The sequence below is a fragment of the Pelmatolapia mariae genome, linkage group LG8, assembly GCF_036321145.2.
Source record: "Pelmatolapia mariae isolate MD_Pm_ZW linkage group LG8, Pm_UMD_F_2, whole genome shotgun sequence".
Classification (NCBI taxonomy): Eukaryota; Metazoa; Chordata; class Actinopteri; order Cichliformes; family Cichlidae; genus Pelmatolapia; species Pelmatolapia mariae.
In genome coordinates this window covers 22,797,441-22,823,189 of record NC_086234.1, presented here as the reverse complement: position 1 = coordinate 22,823,189, position 25,749 = coordinate 22,797,441, and the positions used below count along the sequence as shown (strand labels likewise).

Below are 25,749 nucleotides of genomic sequence, written 5' to 3'. Positions count from 1 at the left end.
ACACAAAATTGGTCCAAAAACCTCTCATGTTTAGCTGTGTTTTTTGTAAAAAGATAACAATGTTAGCCTATTCTGCAGCTATATGGCAGATATGGTATCACTCTTGGCTGGAAGCAGTGCTTAAACAATGGAAAAAACACAAAATTGGTCCAAAAACCTCTCATGTTTAACTGTTTTCCACTTTTTCTTTGGTCATTTTAGCCTTTTTGGCCAGGGTGAAGGGAGTATCTGCCATCAAACAAGAAGACAGCCGCATGTAACTACGACGGTGTTTGCTAGTTCACCTTACATGCATTAATTTAATAACGTGGTTAGCCTACTCAACGTAAATTACACACGAACAACATTAAGCTACTCACGCAGAGAAGAACGGCTGCTGCTGCCATCATCATCCGTCATCATTTCTGCTACACTGGCAGGGCTAGGGGCCAGGACTCTCCTCTTCGGGTTTTTGGGGGATGTTGCTAACTCCAGGTCCGATAACAGGCACCACACCCGCAGTAGATGTGCTCGGTGTGAGGTCTCGCAGCAAGCTATCAAACACGGCGCATTTCTCGGCTTTAAAAAAAACGCTATGCGTCGCCAGGTGTTTCATCAGATTCGAGGTGTTACCTCCTTTGACAGTATCACAGTACCAGCTTAAAGCACTTGTTGCAGGCTGCTGAGTTTGCATCTTTTGCTGTGAAGTACAGCCAGACTTTGACCGCTTCGCCTTGGGCATTTTTAATCTGTAGCTCTGCTCTAAAAGAACGTACGTACCTGGGCCCGCCTACTATCCTCGGAAACGTAAAATGATTGGCTAGAATTGGCTCAGGGAAAAAAAAGCACCGAAATAAAGCACCAAAATGTGCGCTGCTTTTCGGTCTGGTTACTACCGTTTATGTCAGAACCGGACACCGGTACCCATCCCTAATCATGTCTGAAAAGACTCTCTCATTTCCACCCTGAGAAAGCCATGATGCTTTTATTTTAAGGTGTTTTTTCTCTTATCCCTTTCCTTGGTGTCATGGTTTGGAGATGTGTCTGTAAAGAACAGATACTCACTAACTCAGTCTATTTGTTAAATGGTCTAATAGACTGATTGGTGAGCCACAGCTGAACCCATCATCCCCGTACGCCAGACAGTCACACTAGCTGGCTGCTTTGATTTTACTTGACAGCTCGGTTCTAGTCCCAAAGTGCACAATAACAAGGCTTAAAAATAGCTTTGTTCCAGCAGTCATTAGTCAAATGAGTCAGATTGTTATTTATCTCTTCATTATGATGCATTATGTTTGTCTGTTGGCTGTGTTTGTTTAGAAAATGCGAGCATCAGGATGGACGACCCGCTTAGCGCAGAACAAATCTACCTCTGGGTACGAATATAGTAACCTCAACCTGAACTTTATTGATCTTATTCTGTTCCACAGGGCAGCAGCTCAGTTCACTCACAGTCTGAAAAAAGCCATTTAGAGCAGTCTGAATGCCCCCCGGCTCACAGGGTTACTTTTAAATATCCTGACCTCATTATATAAAACATTGTGAGCATCAACCATTGTAACAGCACATATATGACAGAAAAACATAACAGCTGATAGGTATTTCAACTAAGCTGAACATGAATTTTTTAAGTCTTTTGTGAGCTGATGTTTTCTTGCATAATCTTAAAAGGTGTTAACTGCCAGACTGGCCCCACACACGCATGTATACAAAACATAGACTCATAACCACATGAGCGCACAGGGAAAAACACACTCGTGCTGCCAAATCCACAGACACGCCAGAGAGTATAGAGATCCAATCAGGAAACAGTCTTGATGAAAACAAGACATTTGGGATTGTTTCCACTAAAATAGCAAGAAGGTCCCTGAACACATCATTCAGACAGAGTCATAGAGAGAGAGAGATAGAGAAAGGGAGAGAGAGAGAGCACCTGTGTCCACTGCAGACTCCCCAGACAGACGTTTGGTTCCAGACTCCTGAAAAACACAGTAGCTGCTGTTATTCTAAGAGTCAAATTAGCGGACTGGACGCTAAAATCTGGAGAGCCCTAATTTAAACCAGTCTGGCTGCTGGGGAGTAGAGAAAGGATTTACTAACTAGTGCTCAATGCCGACTGCAAAGTGCACCAGTGCAACAAAAAGAGTTATTGCTTAGACTGAGAATTTAAAGTGAATTAAGTTCGGCTTTGATTGAAAGTGAGAGTTCGGATCATAGCGAGCAGTGTCTTCTGGCAACAGGCCACTCAAAAAGCAGGGTTAAGCTTTACTTTCTTTCTACGTTAGCAGTGTCCAGATGCTTTTTTCAGGTCTACCTCTATGGGTCAAGCAGCGGCACAGTAATAAGATTGACCCAAAACAAAGCCATTCCTGTAAGCACACTCATTATAAAAGTAGTACATATTTCTGTAATGTTGCGGCACATTTTGGGAGGGAGAGCTTTTTTCTTTCCAAACCATTACTTATAATTTCAGAGGGCTGTTGTTCATTACCTGAAAATGTCTCTGGTCTCAAATGCAAATATGTTACAGTTCATGGCTGGCTTGAAAATGACTTTGGAAATTGGTCAGGTTTCTTGGGCTTTTGCTGCTGGAAATGGTTTCAGCGTTTCTGGCAGGCTTTTGCACTGTGTGAAAGTTGCTTCCTGGAAAGTCTTCCCGACTTTTTAGTCTGTGAATTATTCATCCTGCTTCAACTCACTCCACTCACACCTTCCTCCTTAAGCCCCCCGTATTCCCTCTTCTGAATGCTTTTTTTTTTTTTTGCAACTTGACATCATTTCCACACATTGATGCCCTTTTCTTACTTTACTGTATGCTTTTTAAATGTCATTATGCCATAGTGTTTTGAATCTACAGTCTGCTTAGCCCCACTCCACTTAGATGCAGTTCTTGTACAAAGCATGCATTTTACAATCATGGCAGATTTATCACCGAAATCCATATTTAGTTCGGATAGACCAAGAAAAAGATTAACAGTTCATTTCACACCTGTGTGCTTCAAGCAACTAAGCTGAGTTTATCAGTTCATGTTAGCTAGCTAATCAAACTAACAGTACGTCACGAGCTGACTAGGGCTAAGGTTTTGAGAGCAACAAGTCAGCATCCTAACACCTGTTAATTCAAATGCATGACTAACATTAAATTGGTATTGCTGTATGAGCTGGAAGCGTAGTTTGGGGGATTTACACTTTTGACTGCTAAGCATACTCGTGGACAAGCAAGATGGACAGCTTAGGCTTTCAGGATGAAGACTAATTTGTGTTATATGACATTAAACCTTAATTTCCCCTCATTTTCCACAATATCCACTCTTTTTTTGGACTCCAGAAAAAAATCCCTGGCCAGCCAAAATCTCTTTTGCTTTCGTTTCCTATTGTTACATTATATCACATTACAAGTTCTATGCAGATGCGGTGCAACATTATGTAAAGCACTGGATACCATGATGTGGGATTCCAATAAATACAGCAGAGCTAACATTAAGCAAGAAAGAATTGCACTTAATTGCATGAATCATAGAGTTGGTTAACTAATGCAACAATACTGTAAAGCTACACTCATCTTATAGTACTGGGTTGGACATCCTTTTTGCCTTCAGAACTGCCTCTTTGTGGAAAAGATTTAAAGTGTGCCAGGAAAATATCCTCCACATCATCACATCACTGCCAGCCTGAACTGTTGATATACGGCATGATGGATCCATGCTGTCATGTTGTTTTTGCCAAATTCTGACAGTGCCATCAGATGTTACAACAAAAACGGAGATTCATTGCAACAGGCAGTGTTCAATCTTCTGTTGTCCGAGATTTTTATTGAGCATGTATGAATTTACAGTCTTAGTTTCCCGTTCTGAGCTGGCAGGAGCAGCATCCAATGTGGTCTTCTGCTGCTGTAGTCCATCTGCTTCAATGTGTTGAACATGTTGTATGTTCAGAAATGCTCTTTTGCATGCCTTGGCTGTGATTAGTGGTTATTTGAGCTACCGTTACCTTCCTATCAGCTCAAGCCAGTCTAGAGATTCTCCCCTAACCTCTGGCATCATTGAGGCATTGATTTTTTCTCTTTTTCTGAACATTTTCTGTAAACCCTAGAGATAGCTGTGTAGATCAACAGTGTCTGAAATACTCAGACCAGTCCATCTGGCACCAACAACATCCCACATTTAAAATCAATTAAATCATCTTTCTTCCCTATTCTAATGCTCAGTTTGATCTTTAGCAGGTCAATTTGACCATGTCCACATGCTTGAACTGCTACATGTGATTGGCTCAGTAGATAATTATAAGAACAAGCATTTGAACACTTTACATTCATCTAAAACACATATTGATACCTGTGTAACTAAAGAAGAAAATCTTACTCTGATAAGTCAAGTTTGGGTAGAGGTGCATTAAAGTATTATTAGTGCATTAACAGTGTATCATAAACGGAAGCACTGCAATATATACAGTATAATATATACTGTAGTGATATTTTTCAGAATGGTTATTTAATCCAAACCCACGACAAACAATTTTTCTGTGATTGCTGATTCTTTCACCAGATGCATCAAATGCCATCATTTGCACACTCCAACTGACAAAGATCGCGGTCGAATATTTTCTTTTCCAGACAGCACTTGGAAGGACTCACTGAAGAAACAAGCCACAGGCAAATTAGTTGAAGCCAGACAAGCGACTCTGACACTCTCTGACACCAAGTAAATCGTAGCAGGCGGTTAACAAGCGCGTCATGTGCTGATGTTTGCCGTCACACACCTACTTATGAGGCAGGAGGGTGGTTTGGTTGTGCATTTGTGAGTAAGACACAGACATAAATATATTTTTTCACCGCTGCCATTGGTCCTCGCAGGGGAAATATTTAGCTATAAAAACAATGAGAGGGTCACTCTGGTTCACGAGGGGAAAGGCTGCCGTCCCTCCCTCTGTCTTCTGGACTGCTTGTGCGGCGATACCCAACTTTCCCCGATCCTGCTCTCTTCTGTTTTCTCTTCGGATGGTTATAATTACCCCGTCGTCATGCTGAGGAAAAAGCAAAACAGTGATCTGTATCTACATCAAGGACTGGTGGCCATAGTTTAAATACAGGGCCCTTCATGCTGTACATATTTGTGTGTGTGTCATGTACGAAAAGAGGATCTCAGCATGTGAGTGCAGCAGGTTACTTAGGGAATAATGTGTACTTGTATGTATTTTTACAGAATAAAGTGTGTGTTTGTCACATTCTGGAATCCCCTAAATCCCCAAAGGACCTAAACTCACACGTTTGCACGCATTCATCGGAGAAATGTACACTTCAGGTCATTACCCCAAAAAAGTTTTTCCAAACAAGGCAGCGATAAGCAAGTGCCAAATTGGGAATGTTTGGCCACAGAGTCACTGAAGTGTGTGTTTGCGTGTGACTCTCACAGGGACTCGACACAAGCTGCCCAGAGCCGTGATAAGTCGTGTTCTCACGTCAGTTTCTCGCCCCATGTGTTAATCAGAGGAGACATCCATAAATCACCATTTGATAAACCAGAAGGTTTAAAGACTGTACTGCCAGACCGAGCGGGACAGAAAGAGCAGGAGGTTAAAAATAAAAGCGGTAAAGCATCAAAACTCTTAAATCCAGGGATTGCGAGTTTTGAGAGGCGTACAAGCCGTAAGAGAGTTGGAAGGGGGGAAAAACAGTGCAGCTTAGACCAAGAAAAATGAAAACCAGAGGGAGAGATTGTGAAAAAGCACTAAATTTGTAATCTTGCCTCCCTTCGGGGACATGGTCCTGAACGGCATCCAAAAACTTGTGAGCTTTTTTGAACAAATAGCTGAGATGCCTCAGAACAGGGGTTGTTTATCTTGGGATGGGGTGAAGGAGGGAGACAGAAGAGAGATGTAAGGGAAGCCTAGAAGAGAGGGAGGGTGGCAAAAACATAGGGATGAACAGGAGGATCTGAGATTGTGTAAGAAAAAAAGATTAAAAATTGATGCAGAAGAGAGATGAGATGCTTGGGAAAGTGGTCTTTACAAAATAATAATAATAATACTCGGGCAAATCTACAGGAATAATATTTGGTATCTCGACCTCCAGCAACAATGAAGAGAGCAGTCTTCAAATCTAGACAACCAGCAAGCCCAAACAAAAATTTATTGGAAAAACAAATCTAGAAAACAGCCTCCACATGAGTCTGCAGATGAACAAAATACAATTTTTACTTGTAACATCTCAACAAGCTTTGCAAACTGAAGTGCTGACTTAATGCTGATAGTGTATCAACCGAGATAACTGCAGTTAAAAGTCCAAATTTATTAATGCTTTCTAACATGATTTCATCAGGCCAGTGCAGGGTGATAGCAGCAAGATACTGATTAATTACATTACAATACACAAAGGACATGGCTGTGGTGTTTAAACTGTGCTCAGTTTGTTATGAGGGACCCAAAATATGCCAATAAAATATCTCCATCACCACCTGCAGCATGAACTGTTCATACAAGGCAGGATGGATCCATGCTTCATGTTGTTTCCATCAAACACCCTACAATCCACATGCTGCAGCAGAAATGTAGGCTCATCAGACCAGGCAATGTTTCTGTAACGTTCTGTTGTGAGCCTGTGTGAACTGTAGCCCCAGTTTTCACAGACAGTGTGGTCTTCTGCTCCTGGGCTGTAGTCCATCTGGTGTAGCCCATTCATTGTTGTGAAGGAAAACCCTAATAGATCAGCAGTGTCTGGGTGCTAGAAACCAGTTTGAACAGGTGTATTATGAATGGAAAAAGCTTCGTTTAGAATATGAACTTTTTACTTAATGAAAAGAACAAGTTTTAGGATCAAAATATATGTAAATGGTTGACTGGTTCTTGTGTAGCCTTTTTCTAGTCTACCTCAAGTGTTTAATAGAACATGCCTCGTTCAGCCATTCACACAAGCACCTGTTTTCCTACAATCAACTACTTTTAAAAAAAATGTAACATTCATATACATTTACACTCTGAATCCATCGGAGAGCAACTTGGAGTTTAGTATCTTGCGTTGGCATACAGAATGGAGCGGCCCGGGCTCAAACCACAAACTTCTGATTAGGTAGGTGATCTGCACTACCTCCTGAGCTAAAGCCTCCCCTATGTAAACGTACAAAACTTTTGTCAGTATAAAAATATAAGAACATAAATCAGACTAGTGAACAACTAGTTACAACTTATAATGAAAACTTAAAATATTTTTAATGCAGGTCTGAGTGTCTCAAACCATAAAAATGTATTGCAAATTAAAACTAATTACATTTTTGTGTTATTTTTATTCATCCAAATCAAAAAAGCACTATATATAAGTTAGTTACACTACACTGCTCAAACTAAAAGCAAAGTTTTAAAATAGCATATTATTATTTGTGAGATAAATAAAACAACACTTTGAACACAGCTGATACGGTACAGCTTTACAGTGCAGCTGCCAATCAAATTGACCACGCCCCTAAATTTAAGCCTCAACAAAACCTAAATGGTTATGTTAGAAAAAGTAAGTGGTTTTACAGTGGTTATGAAGAGTAGATTTTCCCATAGGATACTTTTTTTTCCAGGTTGTAAACGTGTTCATCTGAGTGCTGAAGCTGAGCATTTAACGTTGCGTCATTTGGAGCCAGCCTGTGATGGACCGAGCTGAAAAAGCAGGAGTCACAGGAATTATTAGAAAAATAGGGTTTCCATTTATTTAACCCAAAAATTATATTTACAAAAGTAAAAAATGTTGGGCTCATAAAAGAGGTCAAAGAAACAAAACTAAACTAAACTCAGGCAAAGACTACAAACTTAACAAACCAAACGACTGCCCAAACAAACATAACTGACCTAAACAGCAAATGACACACAAGGGTACATATAATGGCTGATCAGACCACTATGACACACGAGGGGTAACTAAACAAATCACATCATAAACAACAAACAATGCAGTACAGTCTGGTTTGTTAATAAACTAAAGACCAAAGAAGAAAATCAAAACTACTGAAGCCTAAACTAAAAATTTAATTAAGTACAAATACTTTGTTTTTAATTAAAGAAAACACAAATTCTCCCCTTCAGCAGGAAGTGGTGGTGCGGTCCAATTATCCCTCTTTGTATTTAACAGCTTCAAACCCTGGCCACCAGCTTCTGTCTGACAATGCCCAGGGATCATGGCAGGTAAGAAGTAAAAGAAACAAAGGTTAGTCAAAAATCCAACAAAGTAATGAACTGGTATGAATACATAAGTAAACTAAATGTGCACACTTACAAATAGAACAAATGTATCCAAACCAATCAGTAAACTTATTGGAAACTACATGTGTTTTTGTGTTTAAATGAAGAAATGAAAATACATAGGAGTTACCGACTTTTAGAGTGTGGCCATGGGTTTGGCCATCACACAGCCAATGACCAAAAGAGGAAGTATTTGGCACTTCCAATGCATTTCAAACTGTAACTGAAAGTAAATGTCACCAAATAAGTTCATTCTGTATTTTCCATGTTCAGCTACACACACACACTTAATTCTATTTACCCCACTGGGACAACAAATCACAGACATCCGTGTTCACAGTAATAACAAAAGAAAAGTGTAACATTTCTCAGTAGCATCAATTCATTGTTAAGGCTATTTTTCATTGGGTCTGCTGAATGGAGAAACTTAATATTATTCAGTGATCTGTCAGTGTTTTAAGTGATGGTTTGCATTCCTACGTGATAACTAAATATAATCAACTGTAATTTTTCCAAAGTTTGTTACATTTGTAAAATGCGATTCTCTGTAAGAAACGCCAGTTTGACCACATAAACCAAAAGCATTCAAGTGAATATTTGCGAATGAATCTGCTGCCTGTTCGCTCATCTGAACGAATCTCTGTTGAGGCTGGCGTGAAGGCAGCAGCAGCAGCATAAGCAACACTTCATGCCTGGGAAGTGTTGGCAAAGGCAGCAGGTGACAACACAGACCAAACACAGCCATGCAGTCACTCATTCTCACACACATACACAAATCCTTGAATACCCCCGGGTACTGTTTAGACAGATTAGAGGTGTGTATTAAACAGTGTCTGTGCTTAAAGAGCTCAGCCCTTTGTCACCAAACACACTGTAAATCAGCTAATGTACTAATCATAGACCAATCAGCAACAAGTAACCAAATTTCATCCATTTGGTTTTCTCTGCTCATCTCAAAGCTCCTGAAACGGACCAAGACTGCAAATGTGAGACATTATTCAGAGCAGAATGGCCGACAGATGAACAACGTCTGTCATGTTGATTAAACATGTTCAACTATGTGCTAATGAACATCAGCAACTCATCAGTCCCTTGAAATCTGGTAACAAAAACAGAAAACCCAAAGTGGATATTTGAGAGCAGATTTGCAGCATTAAGCAACTTTATATTCAACAGAATGTGTAAGGCCAACTTAAGCCTTTGGGAATGTGAGGACAGTTTTTTTTAAACATTGAATGGTGGCAGTTTTCCAAGTTGCGATACTTCCTCTTGTGTGTGTAAGTGTGTGTGCCCCTGTGTGTGTATAGTACCTGGGGTTTGGACACGTTTTAGCTCACTTGTGAGTGGAATGTGGCTGTGGTGTCATCAGCTGAAGTGCCAGAGCTGGCAGAGCTGCAGGCCACCCCTGAGCTTTAACGACAGACGGGCCTTTTACTGGCCTTTGAGGACGGGATGAGGACTCTGTTCCTGTTGATAAGGCCCTGTTTCCTGTTGGACAGGTCAGCCTGGGACCATTGTCATGTGCACTTAATGGGGCTGGACTACCAAAGGCTGTTGCCTAAGCCCTGCACTTGGGGCGTAGTTAATTTAATTGGAGTTTAAAGCTGAACATGCTGAGACATTTATGGAGAACTCGGCTCACCTCAGAGTGCATTAGAGTAAAGCCAACTTATCCCTATGATGGGAATGCTATGCTGTAGACTTAAGAGACTTAAAAGTAAAATACATTTGTGTCATAAATAGCAGGCACTTATCCTACGACCAACAAACCTCCACTCCCCTTTTCTTACTGTTGAGTAATCACAGAAATGAGAATGACGGGTGTCATGTTTCAGGATTTCAGTTCAAACTGTTTTCTGGAAACACTGCTGAAATACAAAACTACCCTTAGTGCGATTAAATGTCTTACGTGTAAGAAATTTAACTGAAGGCAATTTAAAGGAATAAAACTATCTCTAGACCCCTATAGCGAGGCAATCTAGGGGCTCTATGATGCTGTGGAGAAACTTGGCATAAATTTGGTTCACTTATCCCCTTACAGAAAAGGATCACTGCAAATCAATACTAGCTTTTGTTACCGATCACCTTCGTCCACCTAGAGGTGAGCTTATCCAAGATGACCGAGAGCTCAGTGCAAGGTTTGTTGAGGATAAAAACGGCATGAATTATATCCTGTGATCTTCACACTCAGCAGTTCTGATTCCAGTTGGAAGCCTAGGACAGAATTTGGACCAATACGTTAGGCATCATCCTTCACAACCAACAAAAAATCACTAAATACAGAAATATTTTTTGGGGAAAATGTCCTGGCACCACCTTAGTGAGAAATTTTATGTTGCTTTTTCCTTTCTATTTGTCACTCGTCTGTGCTTTTGTCAGTGTGCAGCTGTATCAACAGAACATTTATGGCCCTGTATGACTTTATTCAAAATTTTATATAACCCCACAGTTATGTTGCCCATAGTTAAAGGAGAACACCAGTCTAACGCCGGTTGATTGCATGCACTTTTTTCCCCACTTTATTAGGTATAAATGTCAACTGATCTATAACACAAACATCTAACCAGCCAGTCACATGGCAGCAACTCATTTAGGCATGTGATCATGGTTGAGATGACCTGCTGAAGTTCAAACTGAGCAGCAGAATAGGGAGGAAAGATGATTTAAGTGACTTTGAACATGGTTGTGGGTGCCAGATGGCCTGGTCTGAGTAGAAACTGCTGATCTGCTGGAATTTTCCCACACAACCATCTGTATTTCTCACAGAGAATGGCCCAAAAAGGAGAAAATATCCAGTGGAATAGTCCTCTGTGTGAAAATGCCTCATATTAAAGGTCAGAGGAGAATGGTCAGACTGCTTCAGAAGACAACAGTAACTCAGATAACCACTCGCTACGACTAAGTCATGCAGAAGAGCATCTCTGAACACTCAACTCTGAAGCAGATGAGCTAAAGCAGCAGAAGGCCACGCTGGGTGTTGTTCCTGTCAGCTGCTCAGGCTAATGACTCACACAGGCTAAAAAAAACTAAAAAAAACCGAAGCCTGGAAAAATGTTGTCTGGTATGATGAGGCTGCTGTGATATTTGCATGGCAGAATCAGAATTTGCCTTCTATCAGCTGTTCAGGATGGTAATGGTGTGAGGAACACTTTCTTGGTGTACTTTGGGGTCCCCAGTAGCAAGTGAGCATACCACAGCTTACAGGAGTGTCGCTGCTGACCATGTCCGTCCCTTTATGACCACATCTTCTTCATGGCTGCAACGATATTGTTAGCAAAATTAGCAGCCACAACTCAAGTTGTAAATTTTAAGGAGTCTGCAACCCATAGCAACCAAGGGCTCCTCTGGAATATTTTGCTATAAAGTATAAAACTGCACTGCATCATTCAAGTGCATATAGAGAGATTAAAACATAAACACTGTGTCCGTAGTACCATCCCCACGTTGTAGACGCTCTGATATGTGACACATACTGTGACACATCAAGTCCATCTGTCATGTTACTCAGTCATTACTGGTGCTGTGAGGGTGGTGTCAGGATGATGAAGGGTTTACTGAAAAATGTTCTAACTCTGTGAAAACCCCTGGTTTAAAATTCAGTGAAGCTCACTGGGCTTAGTTTGACGTATATTAATCACTTATTAAGACAAAGTCATTGCTACACAATTTCATAATTAGGAGGTTACTTCCTCCTAGCAAAGTCAGCAGATACTCAGCTGATAAAGTCTGATGATTCCCAGTTGACCAGAGTTTGCGGGTAGTTTCTTTAAAAGAAAATATATTATATTACATATATATATTTATATCATGTTGGAGTAGGCTTCACATTTGTCAGAAAGCCTCAGTCTGGCTCTAAAATCACGGCGTCATTTCTTATCGTTTCAAAACCTGCACACAAACCCACTTTGGGGAGAGACAGAGAAGCGGAGCATGAGGCAATGTAGGAGCTCCCGTCGCGGCTCTCTAATGGTTTCGCTGCTATTTGAACCTCAGCCCGCCCCTTTCCTCATCCTCCGCGCTGCCCCGCTCCCCACACCCGGCGCACCAGCGGGACAGTCCGGCTGCACCAGCGGCTCGCTCAGACCACCCCAACCTACACAGCACTGCCCACTGAAAAATAATTAAACCTGAGGGAAGCGGTCACTGTTTCTGCGCTTTAAAGTTTCCTGAGGTGAGTTCATATTCTCTTTGGACGTTTAGCCATTATATGTTATTGTGAAGAAATTAATACGACCAAGTAAGAGCTCCGCAGTGGTAAGTTACTGGGAACACGATATGACTTTATTTTAGATAACCACGCAGAGACTTTAAGCGTGCGTGTGGAGTGCACTGACTTTGTAGTGATTTCTGTTGTATATTACAGCAGTTATGTCATATGAATATATAAACTCAACGTGAGAAATGCATTACAATCTTATGAGGGACTTGAATTCGCCTCTATCTGGATACGTTACCTGCTCGGTGAGGACATGAATCAAAAGAACTTACTAACCGCCTGCTGACATTATTGTTGTGGTTTGATGTGATTAATTATCAGCACCTTTAAAAAACTAAATATACTGTTTAATTAACTTTATAACAAAAAAGTCTTCCAGTGATGAGAGAAGGGAAGTAAATCCAGGTTCAGTTACGGCTGAGGCAGTTCATTTAAGACGTGTAATAATGTTGACTGAAGCCCAGCTGTTAATGGTCACACTGTACAGCAATAAGGGCTTTTGTTGTGTGTCTGACATGAAACTCAGTCTTTTCAGCAGCATATTTATATCCAGCAGCAGCAGTATATCATTTCACCACTGCAGCCGTGGTCAAAATAAAATCTGGCATGTGCTTTGATTTTTATCACGCTACTTTGTAATTACAGCAGTTACACGACGTAACCTATCAATTTTTGTACATGTCAGGGATGTTACCAAGATGTGCACTGATTCAGTGGAACTTGACTTGGTGAAGTTAAGGCTGGTGGTGGTGTGTTGGGTGGGTGGGGGTAGAGTGGCCTTCTGACCCTACGCCCTGCAGGAGAGCCCCTGAGGGAGCCCACCCTGTTAAATAACACAAACAGACTCACACTAACACGTATGCAGTGATAAAACAGATCCCTGGACTGCAGTAGGCAAACGTGCACTGAGGTGGTCGATAATCATCCAGCCGTGTTACTGGTGATGATAACTTAAAATTCAATAAAGCACATGCTGTTATAGATTCAGCCTTCCTTTCTGAGGACCTGTCTGTACCGTGGTTGACCTTTTCATGTTTAACTGGCTCTGTAATTCCCTCAATTAATCTCCCCACGGTAGCCATACAGTATATCCTCCTTGAGTACTTGCCTTGATATTGTCATCCTGTAGTACTGTACGCAGCAGCAGATGGCTAACACATGCAGTGTAATGAGTTTTCTGTACACCCCCCCCCCCCCCCCCCCACATGATTTGCACTAATGACATAGTTCTTGAAAACATACTTGATTAAGTAAACATGTACATACATTCCTCATTGCTTTCATCTCTTCATTTTTCTTTCTTTCTTTTTTTTTTACCTGAGTCCTACATTCCTCTGAGGGAAACTCTGTGACCTTTAGGTGTCATTGACGCAACTAACCAGGAAAAGGTCAGTTACCAAGGTGTGAATCTAGTTGCCGTATTTGCTTTCACACCACGCAACAAGTTCCAACCCACTGGTTAAAGTCTACACCAAATCTTTAAGAGGCTGAAAATGGCAAACCTATCCATCAACAGCTGCCTGGCCACTGCTGGCTGCTGTTGGCTCATGGAAAGATAAACCATTTGCAGCCTAAAAGGTCTGAGGTTCAGCCAGCATCAATTAACATAATGTAAGCATCAAACATAGAAGTGAAGGATCCATCTGTGCACGTTGTGCATATTGTATGTGTAGCCACCAAACCTATATTTGAGACAGTTTTTAATAAGATTTTTAAGAGTCACCGCCACACATAAAAAATCAAAAATCAAGTGTTTCCAACAATGATGAAAAAATTTCCTGTTTGAGACAACTTCTTAATTCATCTTAATTCATAACTTTGTATTTTAGGCCTAGTGAACAGACCTAGAGACTGGTTGGTGACCCTCTGGTAGCCTCTGGTCAGTAGGGAAACATTTGTATTCCCGACTACTTAGCGAGTAGTTGCTGACAGATTTTGTGGTTGTTGTACCGCAAAAATGTCCTTGTGGTTCCTTTCCTCACTCACAAATTATCACAGTTAACCATATTTTGCATGGAAGATGCTGCCTTGTCTGCAAAAATTCTCTAACTAGCCACTCACTGAGCACTTTCAAAGTAAAAGTTGTCTGAAACCAACAAGTTTTAAAAGTAGGAACTTTTACTTTGTAGGTAAATGGACTAACTGTACAGTTTGCATTGCTGTCTTTGGTTTTACAACCACTTAGCAAGTAGTTAACAACTGTTTGAAAACAAGCCAGTGTCTATGTTCCCTAACGATAGATAGTTATCATGGGGTCACTGGCTGGTCTTTTGTCCTGTGTGACTTAGCTGTCAGTTTCACACCAACCGCTCACAACTCATTGGGAAATATTCCTTTTTCCCCAGGAATCAGTGTTTGCTACTTGGTGACCAACTGGTTATGTGCCTGTGTGACCAAGTTATTTACTATAGTATTAAACTCTGACTACAACTATCTGACTCAATGTGGGGGATCATGAGCAAACCTGCAGCTCACTGCACCTGTGGTGTCACAGCTTAGCTAATCTAACACAACCTGAACTGCTGAACTAGAAACACAAATGATATTTAACATAACATGTAAGAAGATTGCTAAAGAACTTACCCAATGTGATACTGGGTGTCTGTACACCATAACAGATGGCCTGAAAATAGATGTTTGTTGTGTGTATTTATCCAGAAGACTTTAATGATCACTCTCATTGGGAGTAAAATATTACAGAAATTTCAGATTCTCTCCACTTCAGAATTTAATTGAAACACATTTAATTTAAGGAGGTTATTTTTTTAACAAGATTACTCAATACATTTTGTTAAGTAAAAAACTTTTTTCAGCTGATTTAATTTTGCTATAGGCTACATTACATATGTGTAGATGTGTTTTCATTAGCGAACCAGCTGTGCAGCTAATGTTAGCTTAATTATTGAGCTAGCTGTAGCTTTAGAATAGGAAAACTGCCTGCAGCAAACTAAAACTGAGACCTTTTGGAGTATAACTGCCACCGTTAACACTGTTAATGATGTACGTGTTGTGAAGAACAAAAAACTTGGCAATGTCAGCGGGAGTAAGAAACAGGGTTAGGCTTAGCAAACAAACCAAAAGGAAAAAGCTACCTGCTAAAAAGTGACACTAGCTAATTTCAATACTGCAATGTCTTGTTCTTGTTAATTCATATATACTGTACAGTGAATATTAGTTATGTGTGGTTTGTAGCACTAGTGTTTGTGTATTCTTTTATGCTCATAAAGAAAGTAAATTGACTATCTCAAAACTTGAAATATTCTAAAACTAGTACAGGAGCAGTAAAGAAAAAAGTGTATGTATGAGTATGAAAGAGATAAAAATAGAAAATACCCAACAAAGTAGGCAAATTAGGTCTGCCAGTTCCAGCAGATGGAGGAACCAGAGAGGCTCGGACAGTATGGATATTTATTGAAGCATGAAAATGTTTTCTTGACTGAGGAGGAAGTGTAGCAGTGTTTTGCTTGGATTCAAACTGAGTATGGTTGGTGAAAATAGGACGGTAATTGAAAGCCAAAGACTGACCCTGAAAAATGTGGCCTTATCTTGTATGTTTGTTCACCTGGTTAGCGGGGTTAGTGAGTGGAGGACATGAGAAGGGAGAGAGAGAGCAGGGAGGGGAAAAGCCACGATAAAACACAAAGTCTGCCGCTGATTTTACTCAAGACAAACTGTAGCAGAGTAAACATTTTGAGTTACAGTCATGAAAAGAAGTGTGTGTGTGGCCTGACGGCTGTTATATTTAAGCTTTTACATCCTTCATAAGTCAGTCAAGACGTTCAAGGAGTAGGAAAACAAAGAAGGAGCAATTAGAGGTAAAGAAAGCTAAAATGGACACAAAACTAACAAAGGAACGAGGCAGAATGAAGAAAGAAACAAAGTTTAAAAAAAGACAAATTAAAGGAAAGAAATGAAAAGAAAAGAAAAAATGGAGATTACGACGTAAACATGGTTTGAATCAGAGGAGAGGTTGAAGAGACGGATGTTTGATAGTAGTTAAGACTCCACCGACTGATGCTATGTTCAGGAATGTGTTCGTGCACACACAACAACCAACACACACGGCTCCTATTAGACTGTGGTTACTCTGGTTTATATCCAGCAAAGCCACCTCAGGAAAATACTGTACAAAGTGACATGGAAATGTTGTTCTGAGAATCCCCTGAACAGTAACTTGGCCAAAAAAACAGCTTAAAACTGAATATAAAAGTGTGATGCTCGATTTTCATCATTGGGCCACATAAAATCATACTCACATTAACACTTAATAGGTCTCAGACACTGGATCACCAAAGTCGCTGAGATTCACTGTCTGGGAACAGCGAATGTCCTGTGCTAACCCTATCCACAATAAAGGGATCTCTCCCACAAGTGGAATCCAGCCATCTTTAATAAACCTGTGCTTTCAACTGCTCTGACAAGTCAGAGTTTCTGCTGTGAGACGAGTCTGTCCATAAAACAGCTGTTGAAAGAGTGATTATATTAATAAGGTCGTGGACCAATCTCACTGCTTTTCCCTTATGTCACAGCCTGCGTTCCTTCTTTTCTCCTCATAAACATCCATCAGCGTGCCATCATCCTCTCACATCTTGTTCCCTTTGCTTTCTCCTCAGCTGACCTTTTCTCTTCCTTTCATTCCTCCTACCACCTATCCCTTTCATCCTCTTTTCCGCCTGCATTTGCCATCCTCTCCCTTCACTCCTCCTTCTTACCCTACTTCACTTTAAACTCGCTCTTTCCTTCCCTCCAACTCATTTGTATTGTATTTCAACTCTTGCAGAAATCAGAACTAGTGGTTCCAAGCTGAAGCAGCCAGGCTCTGCCCAGACAGAGGTGCCATACCGAGGATAATGGAGGAGATGAAGGATTAGGGGATAATCCAGGGTATGTCCAAGTCCCTGCTGTCAAGTGCTCCCCTATTTTTCTGATGTCTAAGATGAATGCACAAAGACTGCTCCCTGGATTATAGCATTAGACTTATTACCATTTAATGTGTTTTTGATGCTTGTTTTAAATTCATGCTGTTTATATAATTCACTGGAGTGTGCAGAAAACAGCAAGAGCACACGAATAAGTTTCTCAGTGAGGAAAGAAGGACAGTGGATGGGTTGTTGAGCTTTGCCCGGAGGCTTCAAATACATGACATGAGTCAGAGGGACCGACCCCCTCTGAGCTGTGGTCAAAGGTTTTTTTAACAGGATTACAGGCAGAAACAAAAGAGCAGAGCTTTCCGTAAGTACACAGCCAGAGTAATTAATGCCTTCATGTGTGCAGTATTCCGGTAATGCTGCAGGTTATCAATTAGGATGGGGTTTTTCTCTCTAACTTAAGATGAATATTTCCCCCTTATTTGGAATTACTCCCTTATTGTCTCTAACGACATGCACGTTATTTTAATCAGGGAGGTAGCCTGTTGCTTCAGCTCCGCTCATGGGAGCATCTACCAGGTTCTTGCAGGCCTGCACGCTGTCTCAGATTTAAGATCGCACCTCGGTATAGCGGTCCTTCTGTGTCCCTTTGCAAGCCTTGATATGGCTTTACTCAGCGCTGGTATGTGGTATATTTCCTCCCCCTCCACACCCAGATGCCCCTCTTAAAACGGCAGCCAGGGGAAGTGGAGCGGAGGGCCTGGGACTGCGGTCAGGAGCAAATTAGAAAGGCTGCCTTGGACCTGACGCAATCCCCATTTCATGAACCATAGCCAGTCATTAATGAAGCCAGACGGGGCCTGTGCACGCGTGGGAGGCCCACTGATATTTAGACGCTGCATCTGGAAAGTGGAGAGAACGAGAAGTCCATGTCAGGGTTGGCTCATGCTATTAAAATATTTTAAAATTGAATATCAATTACTCTGCTGGCAACGAACACATGACAAAGGGCCAAGACAGACTTAGAGAAGTGGGGAACTCCAGGACTGAAAAAAGGCAGCAAAAGATTATCAGTTATGTTACATAATTAAAATGGAGAATAAAAAGTTAGTTGCTAGCTGTTGTTAATTACTGATGCTCTGGTATCAGATTGGGCTATGTTTTGTTTTTATTTTTTATTCATAAAGAGTCCTATATATGCTGAAGCTTGTCAGAGTAGATGACAAAAACAGCCAGAATTAAATCTCCCTTCTGCTTAATGCTATTTGTCTAGCTGTGCCAATATTTAACATGAAATCATCTCAAATTTCAGCAACACAAAGGTGAAAAAAAGAATAAATAAATATTCCACTACAGAATATTTACAAGAAGACATTCTGCTTTGATGAGGGGTTTTTCTGCTTTCCTGCTGCATTTCATCTGCAGCCTGCTGCTCTTTTACCCTCATCTTCAATTCTCCGTACTAGGAAGGACGCAAAGTCTGCTACTGTCTCATTTAGTGAGATCAGCAGCATTTTTTGTAGTTTAAGAGTCCCCGTAATGTGTTTTACAGCATCATGGAGCGCAGGTTCTAACTTGTGAATAGGTTAGAGTTGATCCTCTCTATCAGCCCATCACAGCAGCAGTGCTATGACTTGCAAAGCCTACAAACCATGAGCGTAACATTTCTTTAGAGACACACGTCATCCACGCGTTTCTCTTTTATGTTGTTAACAGTAGTTTTCACTGTCAAAAAGTGTCTTTTTCCAGCGTCATGAAAAGTTGGAACACAACAGCATCCAGATCATGTCTTCAATGCCGTGTCATCTACGGCCACAGTTACCAGGGGCTGAAAGTGAAAGTCAGTTTCTTGCAGTGTAGATAATTCATTCATCTGTTGTTGATAATGTAGCAGAAGCAGGGACCTGTAGAGCAGAGGTGCAGCACGCTGCTATAGAGATAGAAATGTGGTGCTTGAGAAAAGGCTAATTTATGTTAAAATATTTCAGCTTCTCCTACAAAAGGTTACATAATGCCATCCTGCTACATTCTAAAGAAAAATAAAACATCTGATTAATATTACCTGAATAAAAATTAAAAGCAACAGCACAAGGCTAAAAGCTTAAACCCTAACCCTTCAGATAAATTTGACAAACAGTCATCTTAATTTCCTGATGTTGAAGCAAAGCAGACATTGAAAACATGGAAAAGAAATATAATTATAAGCTTCTTTTCCCTCAGCCACAAGGGGTTGCCAGCATGAATGAATCTGCATATTTGATTTGGAACTGGCTTTTATGTCACTTCCTGACGCAACCTTCCCAGGGATTTGCGTCTTCTCCTGGAATCTCAAGCAAATGTGTTAACCACTACACCGTAGAGCCACTGGAAAAAAATATAAAAGAAGGAAAGAGATAAATGATTAAACTTGGACTAATACCAAAATTCAGAGAAGGTACAACTAAAGAGCTAAGGGGAAAAGGTAGGATAGTGAAAGATGTATTTTTTTTTTAAAAAGAGTATAATATCTAACATTTTTAACATATTACTTTTTTTTCCTACTATACAAAGCACGTCGCCTGTACTTAGAATTGCTGGGAGCTCTATACAGCAGCAATCTGGTGTTAGAGCCAGATAGCAACAGTAATTTTCTTATCAGGATATTTTCATTATCTCTTCCTATCTCCCTGAGAATATTTTGCTTGTTTATAAACAAATGTGAGCTTGCTGAATGAAGCCTGCTGCTCCTGCTTTGAAAGCTTTTTTGAAAGTCGTTTTTCCAGGGAAGTGTAAAATGAAATTTGTGTAACCTGCTCTCCAGACAAAGCAGGACAAAATGGAAGCAGGAATTCCCTGGAAGTACACCCATTTCATGGATAAGAAGCAGACTTTGGTTTGCTTCACAGAGCAGTAACTGTGGTCTAAATTTAGATGGTTCCAGACCAGCGGACACTTGGAACGCGGAATCTTAAAAAACCTGCGGAAAGAAAGAGAAGTTACTGTACTTTACAACGCCGTGTAGCATCCAGAAACAGAAAGCACCAGGGTCTCTCTCTGAATCTCCGCTTACACATTACAAACTGCAAGTGTGATCCATTTCTGTCAATATACCTAAAAAACAAGCACATCCCTGTCTACATTTTAAAGATAGATGTTTTTTCCCTGTTTTTACTTTCAATAGATGGCTCCATGGTGTGACCGCAGAACCGTTTGCAGCTGGATTTGGACCTATTTCTGAGCTGATGTTGACAAAGCCAAAGCCCAAAGCGAGCCATTCCACCTGACCACACTCCAACTGGATCGGCTGCCTCCAGGAACACAACTGCATAGTGTTCTCCTCAATTTGTGCCTGTTTAATTCAGCCAGCTATGCATGTCAACAAGCTACAAAGACTGGGACAGAACTTGGCCTGTACATAATAAACAGACATGTTATTCTAGTGAACTATTTGGCACTGTAGGCCTGGAGTTTTACGTTTCAGCCTCAAAAACGACACAGCTTCAGATCTTGGAATAACCATTGAGAGCTATTTTCCAGGTCCACACTTTGGACTGATGAACTGTCAGTGACTTTGGTAAAACTCTAAAAGGAGACAAGTTGAAATTTATTGTTAAGTTTGACCTTTCTGTGGGATTAAAGGCAATTCCAGAAATTGTTTCGAGTTGATTCTCAAGAAGATCCGAGCCATTCTTGATTTCTGATCATGAATCTTCAGGAAAAGCTGTCAGGTCTGAAGGGTCTGGTCTCACATTCCCACAGCAAGCGTCGCCATAAAGGAGACCTAACGGTGGACATGATTAGCCCTCCTCTGGGAGACTTCCGCCACACCATGCACGTGGGCCGCGGTGGCGATGTATTTGGGGACACATCCTTCCTCAGCAATCATGGCGGGAATGCCAACGGGAACAATGGGGAAACTGATTCTGTTTCCAGTCCTGACAACAAGATCGGAGCTTTCTTCTCCAGGACCCTCCGTCAAATTAGGAGGGGCTCTGATAATCGACCCAGAGAGGCATCCAAGGATTTCTCTCCACCGCCCCCTGCCATTTCTCCCATCATCAAAAATGCCATCTCCCTGCCCAGGCTGGATGTGGATATGCCTAATGGAAGCCCCACCACCAAGGTGCTCTTCCCCAGTTCTCAAAACACGCCTGAGGAGAAGAAAAGCTCTTATGGTGAGTGGGAGATATGGTTTTTATGGATCAAATGATTATGCATGGCATAATTTGATTCACTTTTATCACTCTTATTAGCCCTTAGCAGCCTACACCAAACATCAGGAAGGAAAACTAGAAATTAGCGGGTAAAGAGACGGATTTTCCCTCTGGATTTAGTAGAGTAGTAGAGTAGAGGATATAAAATTCAGTAGGTGATCAGAAGCACAGAAACACTAAATGAATGCTGATTTTCTCCAAGGTACTGCCATGGTACTTTGCTTGTAATGAATGTTGTAAATACACTGAACAAAATGGTCATTAGTACCCTGGAGTATACCGGCTAGCAGAGTCGTATTCAAGCTAAATTTATGGATATTGTCACCACGAGCAGTGCGCTGTTGGTGCTTTATAGTCGTGCACACAAGTTTCTGTTTCTGTAGCCTCTGCATGGGTTGATTTCGCATAATTACTCTCTCTGTGTAGTTAAAGCGCTATGAAAATGGATCCCAACATGGGACCATAAATGCCACAAATCAGGTTTGCTATATAAGCTAATGTTACACTAGTTGAGCCCTGTTTACTGTGGGAAACTAATTGGATAATTCGTGGACTTCTCGGGCTCAGGCCCTAGTCCCTACGCTCTTAGGCTCACCTTTGCCCAGTCCTTCAAGAATTCCTCTAACAACCAAATCACCAAACTGTCCCTAAGTGGCTTCCTTTCTATTAAATGACATCACTGGTAAACAATGTCTCATGTGGGCGAAAGTCAAATAAGTTAAGTTCCAGCACAGTGTTCCAGCGTTAACTAGGAACTGTAGGAATGTGGGGATCATCTGTTGAAGTGCAGTGAAATGAATCCATCATGTACCCAGAGATCTAGAGGCAGACTGCCCCAGATGTCCTTATGAATCACCTTGGCTCGTAATCAGCAGCGTTTACATTGATAACACACCTAGGTCCAGACAGAGCTGGCAGCGAGCTGTCTGGAAGGCTGTTTGAATGACCCCTGTTAACACCACACTCATGGCTGATGCAGTCTGGCCTGTGTGTGTGTGTGTGTGTGTGTGTGTGTGTGTGTGTGTGTGTGTGTGTGTGTGTGTGTGTGTGTGTGTGTGTGTGAAGGGTTTGGTGAATATAAAAACAGCCCACAGGAAAATCTTTTTTTTTAACCTTTCTAAATTTTCACTTTATCATTAACTTATTTGTCTAATGATTCAGTGACTTCATGATCTTCAAATTTAAAGAAACAGGTTTACATTTTTGGATATTGTTAGAAACAATAAAGACCAGAAAAAAGCTTAAAGGACGCCTCATTGTTCTTAATAAACAAGATTTGAAGCTTTAAGCCTAACTTTAAACAGAGTCAAGGTGGCAGTTTGCCCATGTTTACCGTCTTTTTGCTAAGCTAAGCTAACCATCACCTGTTTGCAGCTTCATATTGACATCAACATCTTATAGTTAAGTGAAATGAATCCAGTTTCTTTCATATCTGTTCCTTTAAATGACGAGTGAGTGATCAGATTGTATTTGAGTTCCGGACCTCTTTAATCCCTGAAATGTGATCAGATCACCAGTGAAAGTGAAAGAAAACAGGTTTTAAATAAGTATATATAGGTATGTGTGATGTTTTTATCTGGAGTTGAGTTATGAGTTGATGTCTGCAAACATTTTTATTTATCTAAAACCTTTAAAATAATAAGTGTCTTACATTTGTAGACGGAGCTGAAGCTACTTAAGTTTCCAGTTATGTTGCGTTATGACAGACTGCACGTTTTCTTGAAACCAAATCCTCCATAAACTGGTTTAATTCTTTCTCTCTCTTTGGTTAAAATGTGTCAAACTGTAAAATCCGTAACTGTTTTCGTTGGTTGAAATGAAAACCTCCAGACTCTTGGCCTGATACAGCTGGCACTGAGAAGTGCTGTAATTTACCCATTTGGGTCCTGCAGGCAGCATTTTGTGAGTGCGTGACTTATTCTGTGATCCGGCAGCATCAGGCCGATGATTCACTGTTCAGAGCGGGACAAGTCAGCACTTTGGATGCTGAAGTGTTTTTTTGCCAGGTTTTAATCGTGAGGCAATATGAATACACACTGCCGCCTGCTGGAATGGAATGTAAAGTCATGCAAATGCATCAATCTACTTTAAAGAGCTGCATATGCAAACTCTTCAATGCAGAGTTAACTTGTTTGTATTCAGCTTGTTTTTTTGGTATTCTGTGGTTGTTTTAATTAGTTGGACTATTTTCAGGTAGAATGTGGTGGCTTCTAGGGTCAGACCATAAGTTTTTAGCTTGTTACTGCTTTAGAGGTTTCTTTGCAATCTTTGGACTGAGCTGATTTTTTTTAACAAGCTCTCAATAAGAAATAAAGCATTCAGTGTTTAGAAAAAATACAGTCAGTTATAATCTGATATATGGATTTCATGTGTCTCCTCCTCAGGTCTGGAGTCTGGTTTCGTCACCTTGCCTCGCCTTTCGCGCTCCGAGCGTCAGCAGCCATCCATCTCCATCCCCACCTCCTGCTCCACCAACATTCACCGCGGCTCTCTGACCGACCCCTCTGACATCATCCTGTCCACCTGCTCCGCCTCTGTTGAAACTTCCGACCCCTGTCGCACCACTGCCTTCTCCGACTCCCTTCCTTCCCTCACCTCCCTGGATACCTTCACCTTTGACCTCGGCCCCTCCCTCATGAGCGAGGTATTTAGCCTCATCGATGGCCACCCGGAGGAGCGCAGCCACACCTGGGAGGGAGAGGAGATAGGGTCAGCATGCGGGCTGACCGCTGAAGGTTCAGAAATGGACTCCTTGGCCACAATCTCATACGTGGATTCATTGCTGAAGGAAGACTGTGGGGGTGGAAAGATCCCACATGGGGCCCAGTGGGAAGAGGAGGGGAGCGCAATGGAGTCGAATGGAGTCGGGCTTTCTGTTAAAGTTCCTGATGTAGTGATGGGGTCTTCTGAGCGGGGAATGATGGGAGTAAGGATGGAGAGCAAACGATTTCAGAGTGCTACAGACGTGCTTGCTCGTCACTATGGTGCCGGCCTCTTAAAGGGACAGAGCAGGGCTGAGACCGGAGATTCAGAGTTCATGAGCCAGCCGAGGAAGAAAATATCCTACAGTTATATGGATGACGAGGACGAAATTAAAGTCTGAGCTCAGAAAATCAAACGTGTTGGAAAAAATTGTTTAAAAAAATGTGATGTGTAATTCCTCTGAAAGTCCAATCAAATCAATCACGTAAAATCATCATGTGGTTGAAAAAAGGCTGGTTCTGCTGACAGAACGAGCATGGAAACTTAACACCCTTCGCCCTTAATACAGAATTCCTTCTATGCAATCGTGCTCCAAGGATATAAAATTTTGATTCAAACCTGCTGCTGAATGTACCTAAAAGGAGTGAAAGACTTGGCTGCTGCACGTTTCCTGCTCTGCACAGGAAAATAACTGAAGCAATGGAGGGTATGGAAAGTGCGGATGTACTAGCGAATGTAGTTACAATCAAAGGAAAGCCCAGCGTTACTCAACGCGGAAGTTGCAACGCCTGACGTTCACTTTATCCTTTTTTACACTTCCTCATATACGAGGGGAAAAGGCTTCCGGTGCAAGACCAGATTACTAATGAGAACACAGAAAGGAAGTCGGGGGGGTTGGAAAAATATATTTGGTCTTAACACAAACTTTTGCTATCACTACAATCTCTTTTTACTCAGGAATATACTAGCAGGGGAGAAAAAAGGGAAGAACAGTACTTAACAAGAAAAGGGGAAATCCCAGAACTTACAGTATAAAGTCTCATCAGATAATCAGAGATCTCATTTATAACACTACGCGGACCAATGTAATACTACACGTAATACTGGTATTTGCTAGATGCAACTAAAGCCTGAATTATATATTGTGCATTGTATGCTGCAAACCTTCTATATAGATAATCTGTGCACCTTTTTTATGATTATGAAGTCCGACCCGTGTATTGCTTTTTTTTTTAATAGAGGAAACATCATGCATATGATACTTTATACAGCTGCACATGAAGATATCTGATGACCTCCTATGAATATGTACATACAGTATGAGCACCTGCAGTAAGTACATAGTGCAATTCACATCCATATGCTGCAGCCAGTACCAGCGATTATACTACAAAAATATAAAATGACAATAAAGGTGTTTTTAATGAGTTGTGCATTCATTTCAAGTTGGTTTAAAGGAATATTCCAGACACACTCTATAAACCCAAAAAACTGCTGTAAAAAGTTTGAATTTTCGAGGACTGTTCAAAGTGAGCACAACCACTATCGGTTTATGGGTGGGGTATCGTTTAAT

At 41.1% G+C, this 25,749-nt stretch overlaps 1 protein-coding gene across 4 annotated transcripts in view; it reads left to right on the top strand.

Annotated features, from left to right (window-relative positions):
* cdc42ep1a (CDC42 effector protein (Rho GTPase binding) 1a) overlaps positions 1 to 25,615 on the top strand; it is a 28,745-nt gene extending 3,130 nt beyond the window's left edge. Inside the window, exons 1-4 of one of the 4 annotated variants that reach the window (XM_063481594.1) lie at positions 12,188 to 12,367; positions 17,193 to 17,296; positions 20,441 to 21,434; positions 23,858 to 25,615. In XM_063481594.1, coding sequence (XP_063337664.1) covers positions 20,963 to 21,434; positions 23,858 to 24,576 — 1,191 coding nt within the window. In that variant the 5' untranslated portion in view covers positions 12,188 to 12,367; positions 17,193 to 17,296; positions 20,441 to 20,962 and the 3' untranslated portion in view covers positions 24,577 to 25,615. Of the gene's footprint in view, positions 1 to 12,187; positions 12,368 to 13,686; positions 13,801 to 17,192; positions 17,297 to 20,440; positions 21,435 to 23,857 lie in introns of those variants that run through there. The other 3 variants (XM_063481595.1, XM_063481596.1, XM_063481597.1) reach the window with 3 other exon arrangements.
* Positions 25,616 to 25,749: the final 134 nt, after the last annotated feature.